This window comes from Bos indicus, chromosome 28 (assembly GCF_029378745.1).
Source record: "Bos indicus isolate NIAB-ARS_2022 breed Sahiwal x Tharparkar chromosome 28, NIAB-ARS_B.indTharparkar_mat_pri_1.0, whole genome shotgun sequence".
Lineage (NCBI taxonomy): Eukaryota > Metazoa > Chordata > Mammalia > Artiodactyla > Bovidae > Bos > Bos indicus.
In genome coordinates, this window is record NC_091787.1 from 26941191 (window position 1) to 26964932 (window position 23742).

General features: G+C 45.3%; 1 protein-coding gene across 2 annotated transcripts in view; it reads left to right on the forward strand.

Annotated features, from left to right (window-relative positions):
- The window catches only part of ADAMTS14 (ADAM metallopeptidase with thrombospondin type 1 motif 14), a 95161-nt gene that overhangs the window by 40769 nt on the left and 30650 nt on the right, over positions 1 to 23742 (forward strand). The window contains exons 5-6 of one of the 2 annotated variants that reach the window (XM_019954203.2): positions 22712 to 22795; positions 23436 to 23592. In XM_019954203.2, the coding sequence (XP_019809762.2) occupies positions 22712 to 22795; positions 23436 to 23592 (241 nt within the window). The remainder of the gene's footprint in view (positions 1 to 22711; positions 22796 to 23435; positions 23593 to 23742) is intronic. The other variant, XM_019954204.2, reaches the window with a different exon arrangement.

Here is a 23742-nt window from a genome sequence, read left to right on the forward strand (position 1 = left end):
TTAAATTTAATTAGGTCCCATTTGTTTATTTTTACTTTCACTTCTGTAGAAGGTGGATCAAAAAAGATATTGATGTGATTTATGTCAAAAAGTGTTTTCCCCTTAAGAGGTTTATAGTGTCTGGCCTTACATTTAGGTTTTTGATCCATTTTGAATTTATATGTATGGTGTTAGGGAATGTTCTAATTTTATTCTTTTACATGTAGCTGTCTGGTTTTCCTAGCACTGCTTATTGGATAGACTATCTTTTCTCCATTGTGTACTCTTGCCTCCTTAATTGACCACAAATGCGTGGGTTTTCTAGCCTGTTCCATTGATCTATATTTCTCTTTTTGTGCCAGTACCATACTGTTTTGATTACTGTAGCTTTGTAGTATAGTCTGAAGGCAAGGAGCCTGATTTCTTCCAGCTCTGTTTTTATTTCTTAGGATTTGTTTGACCAAGGGAACCACTTGAAATGTAAGGGGCAGTTTTCAGCATTTAGTGAGTGTCTGGTGTGTACATACTATTTCATATGGACTCCTGTTCTAGGGGACCTTTGAGGGCAGTACAGAAGGAGATGGTGTCCCTGTGGACTTCTGGAAACAGGAAGGCTTTCTGGAGGCATTTGGTGCTGAGCCAGCCTTGGCAGGGAGAGGTCTGGTAAGATGAAGAGTGTACAGGCCAAGAATGGTGGCAGCAGTGTGAAGGGGAGGTGGCAAATGCCTGCAGAGAACTCTCGGGAGGGTAGCTATGGCAGGATGGTCCATCAGGCAGTAGCATGGACTCTCAGATGGAGAGAATGCATGAAGAATAGTCCCTGATGGTGGCATACAGGTGGATATATGACAGGGGCAGATGGGTGCCAGAGGCCAGCTGAGGCTGTGATGGGGCAGCAGAAAGAACCAGGACTCCAGGACTCCAAGCTATTGTGAGTATCTCAAATATCACAGTGTCATTCCGGTTCCTACCACATGTCAGACGCAGGGCAGAGGACTTGACGGGCAGGCTCCTCGCATCCTCACCACTGCCTTGCGCAAGTGACGTTCTGCAAGTCTTAGAAGCCAAGTGACAAATGGCAAAACCGGGATTCAGACTCTTCGCTGTCTGATTCCAAAGTTAGCTCTTTAGTCCTACTGCTGCTGAGGCAGGACTTGAGGCGGGAGGGTTGCTGGGCTCCCAGCTCTGGAGGTGGGAAGCACACTGCCCCTTTGCAGAAGGAGCCACTTCCTGAGATGGGTCTTCCTGGCAGAGTCAGGATCATGAGTGTCACCGTGAGACATTCTTGACCTTGACTCCTGGCTGTGGCCGGACTGGCTGGTGCAGTCAGGTACCCTCTCATTGCCTGGGGTGATGCACCAAATCCTTTCTGGGATGAAGAATCATATGAATATGAGTTTCAGAGACACTTCTCAGGCCCGGAGCCAGAGCAGAGGGAGGTGAGAAGGCAGAGAGGCCCTTTCAACAGTCCTCCCCAAGCCAGTCTGTGGCCGGACCCATCTTGGCATCCCCCTGTCTGGGTGATAGGCCCCCTGCCCACCTCAATCCTAACCTGCCCCACTTGGCTCTTACTACAAAGATGCAGAGCACCAAGGCCTCTCAGATGCCCTGCTTGGAGAAGCTTGGCGCCCCTTCTAGATCTTGGAGGTTTGGGTCTCAGACCTAGATCTAGGTGCCTCACCCAGGAGCATGGCTTTCTGTTGTCACTAACTGTGTTAGATATTCATCATACAAGCTGGTTCAGAATAGCACAAAGACCTCTTTCCTGCTGACAGAGCGTTTCTCTGCCAGACCTCTTCCCTTCAGGGGTATGTGAGCAGCTCAACCTCCCTGCTCACTGGGAGGATGCAAATCCCCATCCTCCCTCGCTTTATGTCCTTCCTCTTCTTTTGACTCTCCCCAAGGAGCTTCCCAGTGCTTGGACAGCACTCAGAGACCACTTCCCCAGCAAAACAAAAATTCATTCACTTTAAGATAGTGGTTCTTGACTGGAGGCAATTTTGCATCCCAGGGGACACTTGGGAGGGTTTGGAGAAATGTTTTGGGTGTCACAGCTGGAGCAGGTCGGGGTATTCCTGGCATCTGATGGGAGGGGCTTGGGGATGCTGCCAAACACCCTCCAGGGCACAGGATGCCCCACAGGAGAGAATCGTCAGCATCAGAGTGACCTTAATGACCACGTGTGACCGCCACCCCCCCCCCCCCCCAGCCTTACAGTATAAATCCAGAGTTCCCTGGTGGTCCAATGGTTAGGACTTAAGCTTTCACTGCCGAGGACCTGGGTTTGACCTCTGGTCAGGGAGCTAAGATCCCATAAGCCACGTGGTGCAGGCAAAAAAATGGGGGGGGGGGCGTGGATTATGATCTCCAGTTGCCCCACACAAGAAGTCTACTGGGTAGAGAACAGTGCCTGCCAGAGGCCCAGTGCTGTAACTTCTGGCAGGCATTCCTGGCAGGAGAGACATGGTAATGAAGAGGACTGCTCCCGTGTGAAGAGAGCCTGACAGCTCACCAAGGGCTCTCATGTCCAGCTTCTCCTTTGCAGGTATGGGACACTCTGGAGGCCAGACTTCTGAAATCCTGATTCTGGGGTGATCTACTAGGCAGCTTCTCAGCCCCCAAAGTGGGAGGTAGCCATTTTAAACTAAATAGCAGATGCTGTTGGTTGAGCCCATGCTGTGTACCAGGCACTGTTCCAAACACTTGACTTCTGCCTCACCTTCCGTCCTCAGGCCTCCACACACCCAGAGTGTTGGTCTTTCCAGGACCCCTCACAACCCAGCTTCACTCACAGGCAGGCCAACCAGGGCTGTAATGGCCCCTGCATTTTGGAGATAAGTCATGGGAGAGAAATGCTGAGTATTGTAGACTCGTAACAGGGACTCTGTTGGGCTGGGAGGCCAGGCTCTAGGCACTCTGGAATCAGTCTGCACAAACAGCTTAGGCATGAAGCGGCCTGAATGGCTGCGTCCAGGAGGCGCTGGGAATCCCAGAGACAGCTGCACCTGAAGAGGTATGCTGGTTAGAAGGTAGCTTAAAGCGCAGGCTTGTAGTCCAGTCCAGCCTGTGAGCATGAACTTGTGGGGTGGGGATAGAGCAGCTGAGAAAGGAACAGGAGATTGAGCACCCTCCTCCCACCTCCCACCTCTGAGATCTCACCGGTGATCTTGAAGGCAGGGCCTGCCAACATGGCGTATGAGTCAGTGTGACTCCCCTGTGAGGTCTCAGTCCTAGCCCAGGGCACAGCAGGGCCCAGCTCTGGCTCCTGCCTGAGTGAGTCAGTGTCTGAGGGCTGGGGGCGAACAGGGACCTCAGGCTGCAGGCAGCAGTGTATCACTGGCATATATACACGTGTATGCATGCAGGCACGTGTATAGTACAAGTGTTTACACACGTGCATATACATGTGCCCACGTCTATGTGTGTGACACGGATGCGTGCGCACAGATGAGTTTAGACATCTGTGTAAACACATGCCTATTACCATATTTGATGAAATCAAAGACCCCATGAATTGTCAGATCCTCTGCTATTTTATGAACTTGAGGAAGAGGAAAAATACTACTAATTAAATTCTGATATAATGCTTTCTTGGGTTTCCTGGGTGGCTCAGATAGTAAAGAATCTGCCTGCAATGCGGAAGACTTGGGTTCGATCCCTGGCTTGGGAAGATCCCCTGGAGAAGGGCATGGAAACCTACTTCAATATTATTGTCTGGAGATTTCCATGGACAGAGGAGCCTGGTGGGCTACAGTCCACGGGGTCGCAAAGCCAGACACGACTGAGCACTAACACACAACACACAGACACGATGCTTTCTTATCAGCATTTGTATTTGTCCTTATTGGAAGAGCCCTTTAGCCTTGTTTAGGCTTAGATTTTGATCATATATCACTCATGTTTTAATAATTTGAGTATGTATCTGGTGCTGTGTCCTCATTGTGGCACTGGGATCGTCTATCTTCATAGGGCACGTGGGATCTTGGGGCACAAGGTGTGGGGGCTCTTAGTTGCAGCATGTGGGATCTACTTCCCTGACCGGAGATTGAACCCGACCCCCCGTATTGGGATCATGGAGTCTTAGTCTCTGGACCACCAGGGAAGTCCCCTTGATCATACATTAGTCTTGTATGTACATAGATGTGACAGTATGGGGAAGTAAAGTATTCCCATAACTTCCTCACATTTAGAGTATTACTTGTCCAAGTCACTTTCAGTGTAGGGTCATCAAAATCTGTGCTTTTCAGCACAGTATCGTCCCCTGTGCCATCAGGAGCATGACTGATGAGGGAGAAGCACTCCACTCTTCCTCTGCAATGTCATCCAAGGCACCAACACCCGTTCTTCAAGCTTCCACATGGTGTTTTCTTTTTAATTTAAATTATTTATTTTAATTGGAAGCTAATTACTTTACAATACTGTAGTGGCTTTTGCCATACATCGACGCAAATCAGCCATGGGTGTACATGTGTCCCCCATCCTGAACCCCCCTTCCTCCTCCCTCCCCAAACCCATTCCATCCCTCAGGGTCGACTCAGTGCACCAGCCGTGAGTCCCCTGTCTCATGCATCGAACCTGGACTAGCAATCTATTTCACATATGGTAATATACATGTTTCAATGCTATTCTCTCAAATCATCCCACCCTCACCTTCTCCCACAGAGTCCAAAAGTCTGTTCTTTATCTCTGTATCTCTTTTGCTGTCTCACATATAATGTCATCATTACCATCTTTCTAAATTCCATGTATATGCGTTAATATACTGTATTGGTGTTTTTCTTTTTGACTTACTTCACTCTGTATAATAGGCTCCAGTTTCATCTGCCTCATTAGAACTGATTCAAATGCATTCCTTTTAATAGCTGAGTATTATTCCATTGTGTATATGTACCACAGCTTTCTTATCCATTTTTCTGCTGATGGACATCTAGGTTGCTTCCATGTCCTGGCTATTATAAACAGTGCTGCAATGAACATTGGGGTACATGTGTCTCTTTCAATTCTGGTTTCCTCGGTGTGTATGCCCAGCAGTGGGATTTCTGGATCATAAGGCAGTTCTATTTTCAGTTTTTTAAGGAATCTCCGCACTGTTCTCCATAGTGGCTGTACTAGTTTGCATTCCCACCAACAATGTAAGAGGGTTCCCTTTTCTCCACATCCTCTCCAGCATTTATTGCTTGTAGACTTGGATAGCAGCCATTCTGACTGGTGTGAGATAGTACCTCATTGTGGTTTGGATTTGCATTTCTCTGATAATGAGTGATGTTGAGCATCTTTTCATGTGTTTGTTAGCCATCTGTATGTCTTCTTTGGAGAAATCTCTGTTTAGTTCTTTGGCCCATTTTTTGATTGGGTCGTTTATTTTTCTGGTATTGAGCTGCATGAGCTGCTTGTATATTTTTGAGATTAATTCTTTGTCAGTTACTTCATTTGCTGTTATTTTCTCCCATTCTGAAGGCTGTCTTTTCACCTTGCCTATAGTTTCCTTCATTGTGTAAAAGCTTTTAAGTTTAGTTAGTTCCCATTTGTTTGTTTTTGCTTTTATTTCCATTACTCTGGGAGGTGAGTCATAGAGGATCCTGCAGAGATTTATATCAGAGAGTGTTTTACCTATGTTTTCCTCTAGGAGTTTTATAGTTTCTGGTTTTACATTTAGATCTTTAATCCATTTTGAGTTTATTTTTGTGTATGGTGTTAGAAAGTGTTCTAGTTTCATTCTTTTACAAGTGGTTGACCAGTTTTCCCAGCACCACTTGTTAAAGAGATTGTTTTTTCTCCATTGTATTTTCTTGCCTCCTTTGTCAAAGATAAGGTGTCTATAGGTGCATGGATTTATCTGGCTTCACAGGTGAATTCTACCAAAAACTTAGAGAAGAGCTAACAGCTATCCTACTCAAACTTCCAGAAAATTGCAGAGGAAGGTAAATTGCCAAACTCATTCTATGAGGCCACCATCACCCTAATACCAAAACCAGACAAAGATGCTACAAAAAGAGAAAACTCTAGGGCAATATCACTGATGAACATAGATGTAAAAATCCTCAACAAAATTCTAGAAAACAGAATCCAACAACACATTAAAAAGATCATACATCATGACCAAGTGGGCTTTATCCCAGGGATGCAAGGATTCTTTAATATTTGCAAATCAATCAATGTGATACACCACATTAACAAATTGAAAGATAAAAACCACATGATTATCTCAATAGATGCAGAGAAATCCTTTGACAAAATTCAACATCCATTTATGATAAATACCCTCCAGAAAGCAGGCATAGAAGGAACATACCTCAACATAATAAAAGCCATATATGATAAACCCACAGCAAACATTATCCTCAGTGGTGAAAAATTGAAAGCATTTCCCCTAAAGTCAGGAACAAGACAAGGGTGCCCACTCTCACCACTACTATTCAGCATAGTTTTGGAAGTTTTGGCCACAGCAATTAGAGAAGAAAAAGAAATAAAAGGAATCCAGATTGAAAAGAAGTAAAACTCTCACTGCAGATTACATGATCCTCTACATAGAAAACCCTAAAGACACCACCAGAAAATTACTAGAGCTGATCAATGAATATAGTAAAGTTGCAGTATATAAAATTAACACACAGAAATCCTTTGCATTCCTATACACTAACAATGAGAAAACAGAGAAATTAAGGAAACAATTCCATTCACCATTGCAATGAAAAGAATAAAATACTTAGGAATAAATAGATGGGGAAACAGTGGAAAGTGTAAGACTTTATCTTTTTGGGCTACAAAATCACTGCAGATGGTGAGTGCATAAAAGACGCTTACTCCTTGGAAGAAAAGTTATGACCAACCTAGATAGCATATTGAAAAGCAGAGATATTACTTTGCCAACAAAGGTCCGTTTAGTCAAGGCTATGGTTTTTCCAATGGTCATGTATGGATGTGAGAGTTGGACTGTGAAGAAAGCTGAGCGCCGAAGAATTGATGCTTTTGAACTGTGGTGTTGGAGAAGACTCTTGAAAGTCCCTTGGACTGCAAGGAGATCCAACCAGTCCATTCTAAAGGAGATGAGTCCTGGGTGTTCTTTGGAAGGACTGATGCTAAAGCTGAAACTCCAGTACTTTGGCCACCTCATGCGAAGAGTTGACTCATTGGAAAAGACTCTGATGCTGTGAGGGATTGGGGGCAGGAGGAGAAGGGGATGACAGAGGATGAGATGGCTGGATGGCATCACCGACTCGATGGACATGAGTTTGAGTGAACTCCTGGAGATGGTGATGGACAGGGAGGCCTGGCGTGCTGCGATTCATGGGGTCGCAAAGGGTCGGACATGACTGAGCGATTGAACTGAATTGAAAGAAACAAAAGACCTATATATAGAAAACTATAAAATACTGAGAAAAGAAATAAGAGATGACACAAATAGATGGAGAAATATACCATGCTCATGGATTGGAAGATTCAATATAGTGAAAATGAATATATTACCCAAAACAATCTATAGATTCAATGCAATCCCTATCAAGCTACTAACAGTATTTTTCATAGAACTAGAACAAATAATCTCACAATTTGTATGGATATACAAAAAACCTCGAAAAGCCAAAGCAATCTTGAAAAAGAAGAATGGAACTGGAGGAATCAACCTTCCTGACTTCAGGCTCTACTACAAAGCCACAGTCATCAAGACAGTATGGTACTGGCACAAAGACAGAAATACAGATCAATGGAACAAAATAGAAAGCCCAGGGATGAATCCACATGGTGTTTTCTTGATCCTACCAGAAGGTGGCAATGCAAGTTTTCAGACAACTATGGTTCACATACCTTCCTCAGATAGTCCCTGAACAGTTTATTATCTGAAATGTTGATGGATTGCAGTATCCTATGAAACCACCAGGAATAACAAGAGACTCTTGCTAGAACAGGCAGTAGCAATACACCAGAACTGCCGTTTGGCCTTCTACAGCCGTAAACAGGGAGGACAAGCATCCTAGCCTCATGAGATGCAGCATGCATTGAAGCGCCTCATCTGCGGTTACCACATGCCCTTTTGCTAGAAAGGTTAGAGCTTGAGGGACAGTAGAGCTGGCCCCAGGGCCCAGGATTGAGAAAGAGCCAGAAGTGTTACTGTCGCTATTCCTCTGCCTTTAAGCAATGCTGCTTGCTTCGGGTTCAGAGGCACTGGGGGGCCTGGGTAGGCACATGAGTGGGGGCTGGCCTTGAATTTCAACTGTGGTTGCTACAGTTGTGTGTTGTCTATGGTTGCTGCCCATAGATAAGTGCCTCCATCACTTTGGGCTTGCTTTTCTGGCCATGAGAACATGGATAGCGTACCTTTTTCCTTGGAGCTCCTTGGAGGAATGGCTGACTCTAGAATTAGGGCAGAGATTACCCAAGATGAGCATCTTGTAATACCAGAAAGTAAGGAAGTACCCCTCAAGACCCCCAAGCCAAAAATGATGGGCATGTGTTAAAAGGACAGGAGCCAAGTGAAAGAGCTCCTGATGGCTAAAGCTGGGACAGTTCCAGCAATAAAATAAGCAATGAGGTGTTGAATTATAACCCAGAGTATAAAATAAATATCCACAAGTCCATACTGATAAATGAATGATTGAATACATAAATAAATGGAGAAGAAGAAACAAATATCTGCAGAGGAATTTCAAATCACTGATGTAGATCCTCTGCCCTCGAGGAGTTGGGTTTTAACTCCCTGCTCCTCAGGTGTGGATGGTGCATAGTGATTTCTTTCTGAAGAGCAGAGTATGGAAGCCGGACTGAGTGGCAGGGCAGGTAGTGACTCTGCAGAGCTGGCAAGCAGCTTATTTGCAGATGGTCAAGGTCCACATCAACAGTGATGTTGTGTTTGTAGTACTCATTCTTTTTTTTGCCATGCCACGTGGCATGTGGTATCTTAGTTCCCCCACCAAGACCAAACCCATGCCCCCCGCAGCAGAAGCACAGAGTCTCAACCCCTGGACCACCAGGCAAGTCCCACAGCCTGTACTTGTGACATAATGTGATGAGGGTGCTCACCTCTGTGGTCTTCTTCCCTGAATCCATATCCTCAGTCTAACCATGAAGAGAACATCAGACATACCCAAATTGAAGGAGTGGCTGCAAAATAGTTAACCAATATTCCTAGAAACCATTTAGGCCATCAAAAACCAGGAAAGTCTGAGGGACATCAGAAAGGAGAAACAGCCTGGAGCAGCCAAAGGAGATGTTAACTGTCGTCGTTCAGTGGCCAAATTGTGTCCAACTCTGCCACCCCATGGACTGCAGCACACCAGGTTTCCCTGTCCATCACCATCTCCCAGAGTTTGCTCAAACTCTTGTCTGTTGAGTTGGTGATGCCATCCAACCATCTTGTCCTCTGTCATCCCCTTATCCTCCTGCCTTCAATCTTTCCCAGCATCAGGGTCTTTTCCAATGAGTTGACTCTTCCCATCTGGTGGCCAAAGTATTGGAGCTTCAGCTTCAGCATCAGTCCTTCCAATGAATATTCAGGGTTGGTTTCCTTTAGGATTGACTTGTTTGATCTCCTTGCCATCCGAGAAGGAGATAAAATGACTAAATGCAATGTGCTGACCTGGATGGGATCCTGGAGCCCCAAAAAGGGACAACACCCATATATTAGGAAAATTGGAAAAAATACGGATGTTAGTAAGTAATTCCCTGGTAGCTCAGGCAGTAAAGAATCTGCCTGCAATGTAGGAGACCTGGGTTCGATCCCTGGGTTAGGAAGATCCACTGGAGAAGGGAATGGCAACCCACTCCAGTATTCTTGCCTGGAAAATCCCATGGACAGAGGAGCCTGGTGGGCTACAGTCCATGGGGTCACAAAGAGTTGGACATGACTGAATGACTATCACACACACACAGAGTATGTCAGTATTGGTTTGTGCATGGTGACAAATGTATCATAGTCATGGCAGATATTAATCACAGTTAGCTCCGCACTCTCCATGCTGCTTTTCTGAAAATTTGAAGCTATTCTAAAATTTGAAGTATATTGATTTAAAAGGAAAGAAGGATTATGACTTCTTTCCAGGCAGGTTGCTGGGAGGGTTTGCGGAGATGATGCTGGGAAGTGTGGGCTGTGTCAGCCCTTGGGTGACAGTGTGTGACCTCTTCTGTTTGAGCACAGGGCGGTCCTGAGACCCCAGGGACAGGCTTTTTCCATGTTGCCCCTCCCTGTGGAGCCCTGCTGGACCTAGCAGCCAAGCAGTAGGTAGACACTGTGCTCTGTAGCCCCTCAGAAGCAATGGTCCCTAGGAGTGAGGTTGGCCCCCTTGGGGTTTGCCAGGAACCATCTCTGCTGGAAGGAAGGAGGAGAAGCCCATCTTAGCTTGGTCCAGAAGGAAAGGCTGCCAGCTGCCAGCTTGATGCAGAAGAGAAGGCCTACTCACATGGGCTCCCCAGGGCTTAGCTCTCCCCATCCAACCGTGGGCTGAAACTTGGGCATTTCTGCTGCAGGCACCCTGAGTCTGAGCCTGCCTTCGGGCAGAGCTCCCACCCAGTAGACCCTCCTTCCCTTCTTCCTACTCCCTGGGCTTGACCACAAGGCCCTTGGGAGGCCTGGCCATGCAGGGTTACAGGAGAGCAGAGAAAGGGTTTTTACAACAAACCCTGACTGTTCACTGGATTGTGTGACTGTTCACTGGACATAGAAAACCCTCCCTTCATCTTTAGCACCACCCCAGCCAGCCTGCCACTGAAACTGGTTCTGGATAGCCGCTGTGTATAGTGGCTAATAGCCACAAAGATTTGATCCCGGCCCTCCCACTTTCTAGCTGGGTGACCTTGGGCAAGTTACTTACTTAACCTCTCAGAGCCTTGGATTTCTCATGTGTGAAACAAGAATAATTCCTGCCTCTGGAAGAGTGCCCTCAGCATGGTGCCTGATGCATTGTATGTGTTGAGTGACCAGAGTTCTGTGGTTTTGTCTCCCCTTGATTAGAAAGAGTCTTGACCTTTCCTTGTTTTTCTCGTACACAACCAATAGCCATCCCAGACCAGTATGTTATGTAGAACTCTAAACTGAGGGGGTCTTAGCAGATGACCTTGAATTTGGCCGAGGTGCGGGGAGCAGGGAGACCAGACACAGTGTTCTTTTCTGCTCCATGGGTGTGTCTTGGAGCAATCATGCTTGTGTGTACAACCACGGGAAGCAATTCCTGATCTCCCCTGAGCTGGCTTGTTGGCCTCACCTCTGGCATTTGAGAAGTAGTCGTGAGGGGCAGAGGCTGACAGAGCCAGGCCTTGAGTGCACAGCCAGGCCAGAGCCTGTTGGGGAGCAGCCCTGTGTGTGTGCCAGAAGGCTGGGGTCCTGGGCCACTCAGGCAGCCTCACCCTCTCTCTGGGGCTCCAGCACCAGGTCAGGGCTGTGGGTGGAACCCATGTGCCTGGCAGCCTCTGCAGTTCTGCTGAGCATGGCAGTCATGTCCAGCCACCTCCTTGTCCTGTGCAGAGTGTCAGCATAGCTACAGCTGAATCAAAGTCACTGAGGTCCCACTCAAGGGCCAAGAGGGATGTGTATACATGAGCCAGAGCCCCAGAGACAGTCGGACTGGGGGACCTAAAATGGCAAGGCCAACCCTACTTTCGGAGGGGGGAATAAGAGAGAAAATTTAGCTGCTTTCTTTTCATTATCCTTATTTAATCTAAGAAAAGATCAGACTGTCTCTCATTGCTGAACCATGCGCCTATCACAGCCTCAAAACTCTTCATCCAGTCTTGTACTTAGGCTGTCTTCGGAGACAGAGTTCATTTTCCATCTTCCTTTCCTATGGATCCTTTAGTGGGGTCCATGTGCCTATCTGTTTTCTTGTACTTGCTAATGTCTTCATTTCATCATGGTTCTTAGAAGATGGTTTGCTGGGTCCAGGATCCTAGGTTGATGGTTTCTTGGTGCTTTGATGGTGTTACTTCAGGGTCTCCCTTGTTACTGTTGAAAACCTACTCCCAACACAGTGGTCCTTCCTTAGTTTGTGGCTTGTCTTCTTTCTCTCTTGCTGCCTGTAAGACATTCTCTTTGACTGATGTGAGCTTGGAGGCAAATTCCTGAGAGACTGTGGTCACTGTCTGTCCCCAGGAGTGGAGCCGATGCGCTCAAGAGGGAGACTTGAGGCCAGTGGGGGAGGTGCACAGGAAGACTGAATGGGTCTCATGGCATGGGGAACTTTCTAAGGGCCAAGAGTGCCTTGACGGGCTAGGAAGAAGCTCCCCGTCATGTGGAGGGGGCCTCAGTTACCTTGATTGCCAATAACTTCGGGTCTGTCATGGTGGCTTCATGTAGTTCCTGACTTCCCTACCCCTACATCAAGCCTCTGCCCATCTCCTGTGAAGAGTTGATGACCTTCTCAGTCAAGGATCTTCTTCCCACACTCACTGTCTTCCTCTCTCCTGACCCCTGGGGTGGAGCATGAGGGATCTGCACCAAGGGCTTGGTACACCTGTCTGTCCCTTTAGTGTCCAGATTATTCCAGAGCACCGAGGGGTCTCTCCAGATGGCATGTCCCTTCCTACTTGCTCTGCATTTGCATTTAGGACAGTGACCTGGGACTGGGACTTTGTGTCAGGAAGTGCCATTCAACCTCCCACCTGTATCAAACACTTGGCTCTGATTCTCCATCCTGCACAGAGAACAGCAGCCCCCTCTCTCCCAGCGTGCCAGCCTGGAGATGCAGTGTTAGAGCAGGGCTCACTGCAGCCTTTGATTGGCGAGGTTGGCATGTTGAATGAGGGACACAAATGAGTCACGTGGAAGGATTCTGGCAGCACTCTGACTGGTCCACTTTGGAGAGAGAGGGGGGCAGGAAGGCAGTGGCCTGGGTACTCTAGTTTTTTTTTCCTTTGGCCATGTTACCACGAAGCTTGTGGGATCTTAGTTGCGCTCTCCCTGTCCTGGGGTCACTGGTGGATTTACATGTGTATACAAGGTGCCCAGAGATGGCTGTGTGGAGCGTGCATTGCTTATCACCCCATCCGTGGTTGCACTCTTACAGCGCACATCAGTGGGGTCTGAGACACCAGCCATGCCCTTGTGTGGTGGGAAGGCCCTGTAGGGTATTGCAGGGGCTGAGATGCTGGGGTTCTTTGTGTCATCCTATTGCTGCTTGCATATCATTTCAGTGAGTCGTCAGAGTCCTCAGGTTGAAATCCTGTGAGGTAGAATACATGTTCATGGTCTCCTAGGATGAGTCATGGGCAAGCAGTGGAGAAGGATGTCATCCGTTTATGCATTTGAGCACTTGGCTCCCATGATGTCTCTGCTTCTGCCAGAGAGGGGAGGAGGGTGGAGGGAGGTCCCCCCGCCCATCGCATTGTCCACTGTTATGTGTGCTGGGGGTTGGGGGGCCTGCTGTCCTGCAGCAGGCACTGGTCTCTGGTCCTATTTGGGTCCAGACATGGGTGCCAGGCAGGGGCGAAGCCTGATGCTGGCACCTCTTATGGTTGGGAGAGTGGGCTGGGGCTCCATGGTGCCCGGGCTTCTGCTGTTGCAGCTCTGTGCTCACAGGCTCTGTCCTTGTGAGGAGGACAAGGAGGGGTGCATCAGCACAGGAACAGATCTCTGGTCCCCGTCCCCACCTTCCCATCCCCAAGGAACTCGCATGTGAGGGTTGGCCATGCCGTTCCTCCTCCATCTGCTGGACAGCAATCCCTTTGTGGATTGTAGGCTGGTTCCTTTGCTCATGAGCTGAAGGGCATGGCGGGGTAAAGTGGTGAGAACAGGGTCATGCACAAATCTCCATCCTCACCCCCAGGAAGCTGTGCTGGCAAGACTCAGAGGCTGGGTTCCACTTCTGCTCCATCACTGACCATACCCATGGGCCTCCCTGCCTGTGGTGCTCACTCATCATCCCCAGATATTGAGTTGGCATGAGCATCCACATGCCAGCCCCATGACAGCCATTATGGTCCCCATTCTACAGGAACAGAGATTCTTACTTTGCCAACAAAGGTCCGTCTAGTCAAGGCTATGGTTTTTCCAGTGGTCATGTATGGATGTGAGAGTTGGACTGTGAAGAAAGCTGAGCGCCGAAGAATTGATGCTTTTGAACTGTGGTGTTGGAGAAGACTCTTTTAGTTCCTTGGACTGCAAGGAGGTCCAACCAGTCCATCCTAAAGGAAATCAGTCCTGGATGTTCACTGGAAAGACTGATGTTAAAGCTGAAAGTCCAATACTTTGGCCACCTCATGCGAAGAGTTGACTCATCGGAAAAGACCCTGCTGCTGGGAGGGATTGGGGGCAGGAGGAGAAGGGGAAGACAGAGGATGAGATGGCTGGATGGCATCACCGACTCGATGGACATGAGTTTGAGTGAACTCCAGGAGTTGGTGATGGACAGGGAGGCCTGGCGTGCTGCAATTCATGGGGTTGCAAAGAGTTGGACACGACTGAGCGACTGAACTGAACTGAAGGAGTCACCTGACATGCCCCAAGCCACCCAGCTGCTAAGGGGCAGTGCTGGGGATGAAACCCAGGACTCTGACTCCTGGTAGCTGCACTGCTGGGTACTGACACTGACTCAGTGAACACATCATATCTCCTCCTGGATAAGCCACTTCTCCTAGGGGAGTAGTTACATGCTCATCACATGTAGGCATTAGAGGTGATGCTTTAAATCCACAGAATGATGTTTAATGAAATAAGGAAATTGCAAGAAGTATATTCAGTATTATTCTAATTTTGTAAAATGACACATGCATACACGTGTGTGGCAGGAAGCTGTGTTAATGGTACTTATTATGTATCTGGTTGATACTAATGGGAGACTTAAGTATTTTTTTCTTATTTTTTATAACTTGGGAGCTTCTTTTTTTAATTGAAGAATAGTTGATTTACAGTGTTGTATTTCTGCTGTATGGCAAAGTGGTTCAGTTACACACACACACACACATATATATATATACATTCTTTTTTAAAATATTCTTTTCTATTATGATTTATCATAGGATATTGAGTATAGTTCTCTGTGCTGTACCGTAGGATCTTGTCCATCATTCCATATATAATAGCGTATATCTACTAACACCAACCTCCTACTCCGTCCCTCCCCCAACCCCCTCCCCCTTGGCAACCACAAATCTGTTCTCTAAGTCTGAGTCTGTTTCTGTTTCATAGATAAGTTCATTTGTGTTATATTTTAGATGCCACATGTAAGTGATATCATATGGTATTTGTCTTTGTCTGACTTAATTTAAAGTGATAATCTCCAGATCCATCGATGTTGCTGCACATGGCATTATTTATTTTTCAGTGGCTGAGTAGCATTCCTCTGTGTGTGTGTGTGTGTGTGTGTGTACCACATCTTCTTTATCCATTCATCTGTTGATGGACATTTAGATTGTTTCCATGTCTTGGCTGTTGCGATTAGTGTTGCTATGAACATAGTGCGGTGCATGTATCTTTTGGGATTATAGTTTTGTCCAGATATATGCCCAGGAGTGAAATGATCGCTGTATCATGTGGTTTTTCTATTTTTAGTTTTCTGAAGAACCTCCATACTGTTTTCATAGTGGCTGTACCAACTTGCATTCCAACCAACAGTGTAGGAGGGCTCCCTTTTCCCCACATCCTCTCCACCATTTGTTATTTGCAGACTTTTCATTGATGGGCATTCCGACTGTTGTGAGGTGGTACCTTGTTGTAGTTTTGATTTGCATTTCTGTAATAATTAGCAGTGTTGAGATCTTTTCATGTATGTATTATTTGTATTTCTTTGGAGAAATGTCTGGTTAAGTCTTCTGCCCATTTTTTTTTTGATAATGTTTTTTTGTTGTTGTATGAGTTGTTTGTTTATTTTGAAAATTAAGCCTTTGTCAATCTCATTGTTTACAAATATTTTCTCCTATTCTGTAGGTTGTCTTTTCTTTTTTTTGTTAATAATATACTTTGCTGTGCAAAAGCTTGTAAGCTTGATTAGGACCCTCCTTTGTTCAAGATTAATTGACAGTAGGTATGTGGGTTTGTTTCTGGGATCTCGATTCTGTTCCACTGATCTGTATGTCTTTTTTGTGCCAATATCATGCTGTTTTGATTACTGTAGATCTATAGTGTTGTCTGATGTCTGGGAGGGTTTTGTCTCCTGTTTTGCTCTTTATCTTTAGGATTACTTTGGCAATTCCAGGTCTTTTATGGTTCCATGTAAGTTTAATTTGGATTATTTGTTCTAGTTCTGTGAAAAACATCATAGGCAGTTTAATAAGGATGGCATGGAATCTGTAGTTTGCATTGGGTAGTGTGGCCATTTTAACAATATTAATTATTCCAATCCCAGAGCATTTTGTATCTTTCCATTTCTTTGAATCATCTTCAGTTTCCTTTGTTAATGATTTAGAGTTCTCAGCATATAATTATTTCACCTCCTTGGTCAGATTTATTCCTAATTTTATTTTTGGGGGTGTGATTTTGAACGTTATTGGGGTTTTTTTTACATTCCCTTTCTGATATTTAATTACAAATGTAAAGAAATGCAGCCAGTTTCTGTATGTTAATCTTGTATCTTGCTACCTTACTGAATTCAGTTATCAGTTTTAATAGCTTTTGTGTGGAGTCTTTAGAGTATATAGAATCATGTCATCTGCATATAATGACAGTTTTACCTTTTGCCTTCCAATTTGGATATCTTTTATTTATTTTTCTTGTCTTATAACTGTGGATAGGACTTCCAATACTGTGTTGAGTGGAAGAGGTGAGAGTGGGCATCCTTATCTTGTTCCAAATTTTAGTAGCAAGGCTATCAGCTTTTCACTGTGGGTTCATCATAAATAGTTTTTCCTATGTAGAGAGAGATTCCCTCTGTACCCACTTTGGTAAGGATGTTTATCATGAGTGGTTTGTCTAGTGCTTTTTCTGTATTTATTGAGATGATCATGTGGTTTTTGTCTATTGTTTAAGTGGTGTATCACATTGATTAATATGTATATATGGAACCATCCTTGTGAACTTGGGATGATGAATCCTGCTTGGTTGTAGTATATGATATTTTTTATGTTGCTGGATTCAGCCCGTTAATATTTTGTTGAGAATTTTTGCATTTATATTCATCAATGACACCAGCCCATAATTTTATTTTTTGGTGGTGTCTTTTGTGGTTTTGGTATCATAGTGGTGGTTGCGTCATAGAATGTCTTTGGGAGTTTTCCCTCCTCCTCAACTTTTTGGGAAGAGTTTGAGAGGGATCAGTATAGACTCTTCTTTGAATGTTTGGTATAATTTGCCTTGAAGCCATCTGGTTCTGGGCTTTTGTTTGTAGAGAGTTTTAAAATTCTATTTCACCTCTAGTGACTGGTCTTTTTAAATTATATATTTCTTCTTGATTCAGTTTTGGTGGGCTGTATGTTTCTAGATACTTGTCCATTTCTTCTGGGTTATTGAATTTGTTGACATATAATTGTTGATAGTATTCTCATATGTTTTTTTTTTTCTTGCAATAGTGGTCGTTAGTTTCCTTTTTCATTTCTTTTTTGTTTATCTGAGTTCTCTCTTTTCTTCTTGACGAGCCTGGTCAGAGGTTTGTCAATCTTGTTTACCCTTTCAAAGAATTGCCTCTTGATTCCATTGTTTTCCTTTCTCTCTGTTTTATTTTCTCTCGGATCTTTATTACTCCTCCTTTCTTCTGACTTTAGGTTTTGTTTGTTCTTCTTTTTCTAATTCTTATAAGTGGTAGATTAGCTTGTTTATTTGAGATTTTTCTCATTTTTTTGAGGAAAGCTTATATCACTGTGAACTTCCATCTAGAACTGCTTTTGCTGCATCCCACAGATTTGGTATGGTTGTGTTTTCATTGTTTTTTGTCTCAAGATATTTTAAAATGTCCTCCTTGACTTCATCGTTGACCCATTGTTTTTTTAGTAGCATATTGTTTAGTCTCCATGTAATTGTTTTTTCCTCTCTTTTTTCCTGTGACTGATTTCTGGTTTCCTGCCATTGTGGTCAGAAGAGATGCCTGAGATAACTTCTATATCCTTAAATTTGTTGAGGCTTGTTTTGTGTCCTTTTATGTGGTCAGTCCTAGAGAATGTTCCTTATGCACTTGAAAAGAATGTGTATTCTGTGCTTTTTTTGGATGTAATATCCTGAAAATATCCATTAAGTATGTTTTATTGTATCATTTAGGATATGTGCTGTCTTATTGACTTTTTGTCTAGAAGATCTGTCCATTGATGTGAATGGGGTGTTAAAGTCTCCTACCATTTTTGTATTCTTGTCTTCTTTTCCACTTATGTCTGTTACTATTTGTTTTACACGTTTAGGAGCTCGGATATTAAGTGCATTTTTGTTGACAAGTGTAAGATCCTCTCCTTGTATTGATCCTTTTATCATTATATACTGCCCTTCTTTATAGTCTGTGCTTTAGAGTCTATTTTGTCTGATATGAGTATTGTGACCCCCACTTTCTTTTAATTTCTGTTTTCAAAAAATACCTTTCTGTACCCCCTCACTTTCAACCTCTGTGTGTCCTTTGCCCTGAAGTGGGTCTCTTGTAGGCAGCATATTGTAGTGCTTGTTTTTTTATCCAGTCTGTCAGCCTGTATTTTTTGACTGGAGCATTTAGTCCACTGACATTTGAATGAATAGATATGTATTTATTGCCATTTAAATCTTGTTTTCCTGTTGATTTTATATTTCTTGTCTATCCCTTTATTTGTTTTTCCTTTTGTGGACTGTTGATGTTCTTTCGTATTACACTTATGTTCTCTTCCTTTTAGTTTTTGTGCATATTTTTGATTTGTGGTTACCCTTTTTTTCGAGTATATTAACTCTATCCTGTGTTTACTTGCCTTAGACTGATAGTCTTACAGGCTTAAACACATTCTAAGAAATGAAAAAAATCAACATTTCTAACTCTCCTCCCCCACATTTTATGATTTTGATGACCTTTTTTACATCTTCATGGTCATCCTTTTGCTGTTAATTGTGGTTATCATTGCTTCCACAGAAATTTTTTTCTTTTTTAAATTGGTGTACTGTCTTATTTAGGTGATTTGCTTTCCAATTGTGATTTTCTCTTTCCTGTATATTCTTTTTTTAAAAAAATATTTATTTACTTATTTATTTGGCTGCAGTGGGGCTTAGTTGCAGCATATGGGATCTAGTTCCCTGGCCAGGGGTTGAACCCAGGTTCCCTGCTTTGGGAGCATGGAATCTTAGCAACTGGACCACCAGGGAAGTCCCATCTTTCCTGTGTATTCTTACTTCTTTTCTATTTAGAGGAGACTTATTAATATTTCCTTTGGAGTAAGTTTAGTGTTGCTATATTCTTTTAGTTTTTGCTTATCTGAGAAATTTTTTCTTTCTTCTTCTATTCTAAATAATAATATTGTTGGGTAGATTGCAGATTTTTTTTCCCTTCAGGACTTTGCATATATCTTGCCTCTCCCTTCTGGTCTGCAATATTTCTGTAGAAAAATCAAGTGATAGCTTTATGGGGATTCCCTTATAATTAATTCTGTGCTTTTCTCTTGCTGCCTTTAGACTCCTCTCTTTAACTTTTTCCATTTTTATTATATCTTTGTATATGTATGTTTGGGTTTACCTTGTTTGGGACCTTCTGTGCTTCCTATACCTGGATATGTTTCTGTCTTTTGGTTTGCAAGTTTTTAGCCATAATTTCTTCATGTACATTTTTAATCCTTTTTTTTCTTTCTTCACCTTCTAGAATCCCAATTATGTATCAGTTGGCATGTCTTATTTTATCTCATAGTTGTTTTATATTGCTTTCATTTTTTTAAAATTTTGCTTTCTGTCTACTATCCTTATTGGGTGATTTCCATCATTCTTCTAGCTCATTTATTTGTTATTCTGCATTGTTTATTCTGCTATTCATTGCCTTTAGTTCACTTTCATCTCAGCAAATGAGCTTTATTTTTCTTGGTTCCTCTTTATAGTTTCTAGTTCCTATTTACAGTACTCTGAATTTCTGTCATTCATGCTTTTGAACTGTGGTGTTGGAGAAGACTCTTGAGAGTCCCTTGGACTGCAAGGATATCCAACCAGTCCATCCTAAAGGAGATCAGTCCTGGGTGTTCATTGGAAGGACTGATGCTGAAGCTGAAACTCCAATACTTTGGCCACCTCATACAAAGAGTTGACTCATTGGAAAAGACCCTGATGCTGGGAGGGATTGGGGGCAGGAGGAGAAGGGGACAACAGAGGATGAGATGGCTGGATGGCATCACTGACTTGATGGCATGAGTTTGAGTGAACTCCGGGAGTTGGTGATGGACAGGGAGGCCTGGCGTGCTGTGATTCATGGGGTCGCAAAGAGTCAGACACGACTGAGCAACTGAACTGAACTGAACTGAATTTCTATCAGTAGCCTTTCTTAATTCATTCAGTATCTCCTTTTTGAAGTCAATGTCTGTTAGATTCAAGAGGTCTGTTTCATTGTTTGTTCTTTCAGGGGAATTATCTTGGTCTTAACTGGGAATGTTTCTTCTGCTTCTTCATTTTGCTTCTATTTCTCTTATTCTGTGAGTTTAGGAGAAACAATTATCTACTGTGGTCTTAGAGGGCCATTTGTATGTGGGAACACCCCTGTGTAGCTTGTGTGGGTTTAATATTTTTGGTGCAAGGGTTGTTTTCAGTAGGGATGCCTGTCACCTCTTTCCTCAGTGTGTGCTGGCCATTATCTCCTTGATGGGGATGTGCAGATGTAGCATTTGGTGGCTGGTCATGGGGTTCTCTGTGGCAGTGCGGCTCACACGTGCCCCTGGAGCACGCCATGGGAGCAGAGGGAGTCTGCGACCACTTCTGGAGCCTGAGAGGTGAAAGCAGTGGCTTGAGACAGCTCCTAAAGCCTGGGGCAAGGTGTTGGGGAGGATTGTAGAGGCATGTGAATGCGCCTGAAGTCTAGGGGGAAGGGGAGCAGTAATGGCGGCTTACACACACCCCTGGAGCTCCTGTAGGTAATGTCCTGCCGCCTGCGAGCTCATGTAGGGAAAAAGGCTATAATGGTGAGTTTTGCCCCTCTTCCTGTGCACTGCCCATACAGTGGCACCTGGTCTCTAAGGAAGCCCAGGCCTCCTCTGCATAAACCTTCAGATGGGGTCACACCAAACTCTAGCCCCTTTGCTCATAGCCCACCCCGGTCCCCTCCCCAGGCCCGATCTCCAAAGCCCAAGCTTCTGCACCCAGCCCCTGTCCACACTGGTGGCCACGTGTCTCAGGCTGGGGAGTGTAGAGTGATGGTACTGACCGCATGTACAGGTTTCTTTCCATTCTAGCGGCTTCAAACCAGTTGCTGCGTTCTCCTCCGAGGCTCCAACGCTTCCCCTCTGTCCCAGTTGACTTCCCTGCTGGTGAGGGACTTCCCAGGTGCAGGAAACTCCCCTCTTTAATAGCTTCCTCCACGGGGCACAGGTCCAGTTCTACTTCCTTCCTCAGTTTTTGTTTTTTTTTCTTTTTTGTGCTTCCCAGTTCCATGAGACTGTCTTGCTCTTTCAGAGGCTGGGAGTCTTCTGCCAACGTTTGGCAGATATTCTGTGAGAATCGTTCCATATGTAGATGTATTTCTGATGTACATGGGAGGAGGTGAGCTTCATGTTACTATTCCATCTCTGATCACCTCTGACTTTTTACTTTTCTTTTTTTTTGGGGGGGGGGTAGTTGGAGGAGCCTGGTAGACTGCAGTCCATGGGGTCGCTAAGAGTCTGACACAGCTGGGCAACTTCACTTTCACTTTTCACTTGTATGCATTGGAGAAGGAAATGGCAACCCACTCCAGTGTTCTTGCCTGGAGAATCCCAGGGATGGGGGAGCCTGGTGGTCTGCCGTCTGTGGGGTCGCACAGAGTCGGACACGACTGAAGTGACTTAGCAGCAGCAGTTGCTTTTCAAAGTTTTTAGAGTGAAATATTTTATATCCAGGAATAAAAGTTATTTAAAACAAAAAATCTGGAGTGGTCTAGTGGGACCACTCAGGAGATGGACAACTTTAGGAGCAGGTGAGCTGCCTGTCCTTGGAGATAGACAAGCAGAGGTGGTGTCCATCTGTCATGGGCATGGTTCCAGGACTTCCTGAACAGGCGAGTGGACAGGGGCTGTGTTCTTTGATGAGCTGTGCCAGGACCACCCCACAGGTCCCTGAGCCTGTGGGATAAGGGAGGAATCCAGTGCGCTGCTCCTCTCCTCACACTTGACAATGCCTGCGAATCAGTGATTCCCCTGAGAATCACTGGGGCGCTCGTTCCAACTCCGACTCTGATTCAGGAGGTGGGGCCAATACTGCATTTTTAATGAGCTCCAAGTCCTGCTAAAGCTTCTGGTCCAAGGCCCTGGAGCACATTCCCCCTGGATTTGCTCTAGAGGAGTGCCCAGGTATTACAGAGCAAACAGATGATGCCAGGGGTCATGGGAAAGGTAAACAGGGCTGTGAGGATGAGTGACCTGAGCTGATTGGCATATATGAAAGGCCTCTTCAGAGATATAAAAAGATGAGAGTCTGAGTTGCTGGGTTTGAGAACAGGTCACTTCCCACTTTGGCTTTATGGAGACAGCTCAGTGTTGGAATACAGCCAGCCAGGATTGGAATCCCAGCTCTGCAGCTCATTAGCTGTGTGTCCTTGGGCAGCTTCTCTTGCCTCCCTCTGCTTCAGTTTCTTCATCTGAGGATGGAAATGCCTGCTGGATAAGGCCATGATCAGGATGAAGTAGGATAACATGTCAGGTACCTGGTATTCAGTGGGTCTTTAATGAACACTGGCTTTTCCCAACACCATACACTCATCTCTTCTTGCAGGTGGATGAGATTTACCACGATGAGTCCCTGGGGGTCCACATAAACATCGCCCTTGTCCGCTTGATCATGGTTGGCTACCGACAGGTAAACCTCTTTGTCAGCAGGCAGGATTGGGAGGGAGATGGAGTGTGAGGCAAGAGCATCAGACAAGCTAGGGTGTTGGGAAGGGGAGGCAGTGTATAGGAAACATTTTATTTCCAGAATCAGAGCCCAGAGACCATGAGGTCTCAGTGGCAGAGGCATCTGGTGTTGATAAGTGGGACTTACAATTTCCCTCCAGTCAGATAAATGGACAGTCCTTGGTCCCTATACCTGGAGGTCCCACTCCTTGAATCGATGGGGAAAGTGGGGCTTAGAGAGATGACAGTGACCAAGATAAGTCCTGTGAGGGTTGGGCCCCAGGCTCTGTTGCTTGTTCTCCCCCATGTGGGAGTGAAAACAAGAGTTTTCCTCTAGAGGCTACTGTGAAAATTAAGTGACAATGAGTGTAGAGAGGAAAGGCTCAGAACAGCACCTGACTGTTGAGGGGTTAGAGATCATCAGTTCTCAGCAGATAGGGGTCCTGACACGGGGCTTGGCACAGGAACGTTCCTGAAGCAGGGCGGGCAGCCAAAATCAGTGACCCTGCACTGCTGCTATCACTTGGGCCTCGGTGTCCCCTGCTGATGGGAACCTGTTGTGGTCTGTGGGATCTGACCAACCACCCTGCTCTCTGGGCCCACAGTCACTGAGCCTGATCGAGCGTGGGAACCCCTCTCGCAGCCTGGAGCAGGTGTGTCGCTGGGCCCACTCTCAGCAGCGCCAGGACCCTGGCCACGCAGAGCACCATGATCACGTCGTCTTCCTCACTCGGCAGGACTTCGGACCCTCAGGTATGCAAGGTACTGTATTTGCCATGGCCAGGTGTGTGCAGCTGCAGGGCAGGGGCTGAGGCTCTTTGGGGCCACCCTAGGAGGATTGGAGAAATGTTTTTCAACAAAAAGATCCTTGGGACTTTGGAGCAGAACCTGGCTGGACAGGTGGGCAAGCTT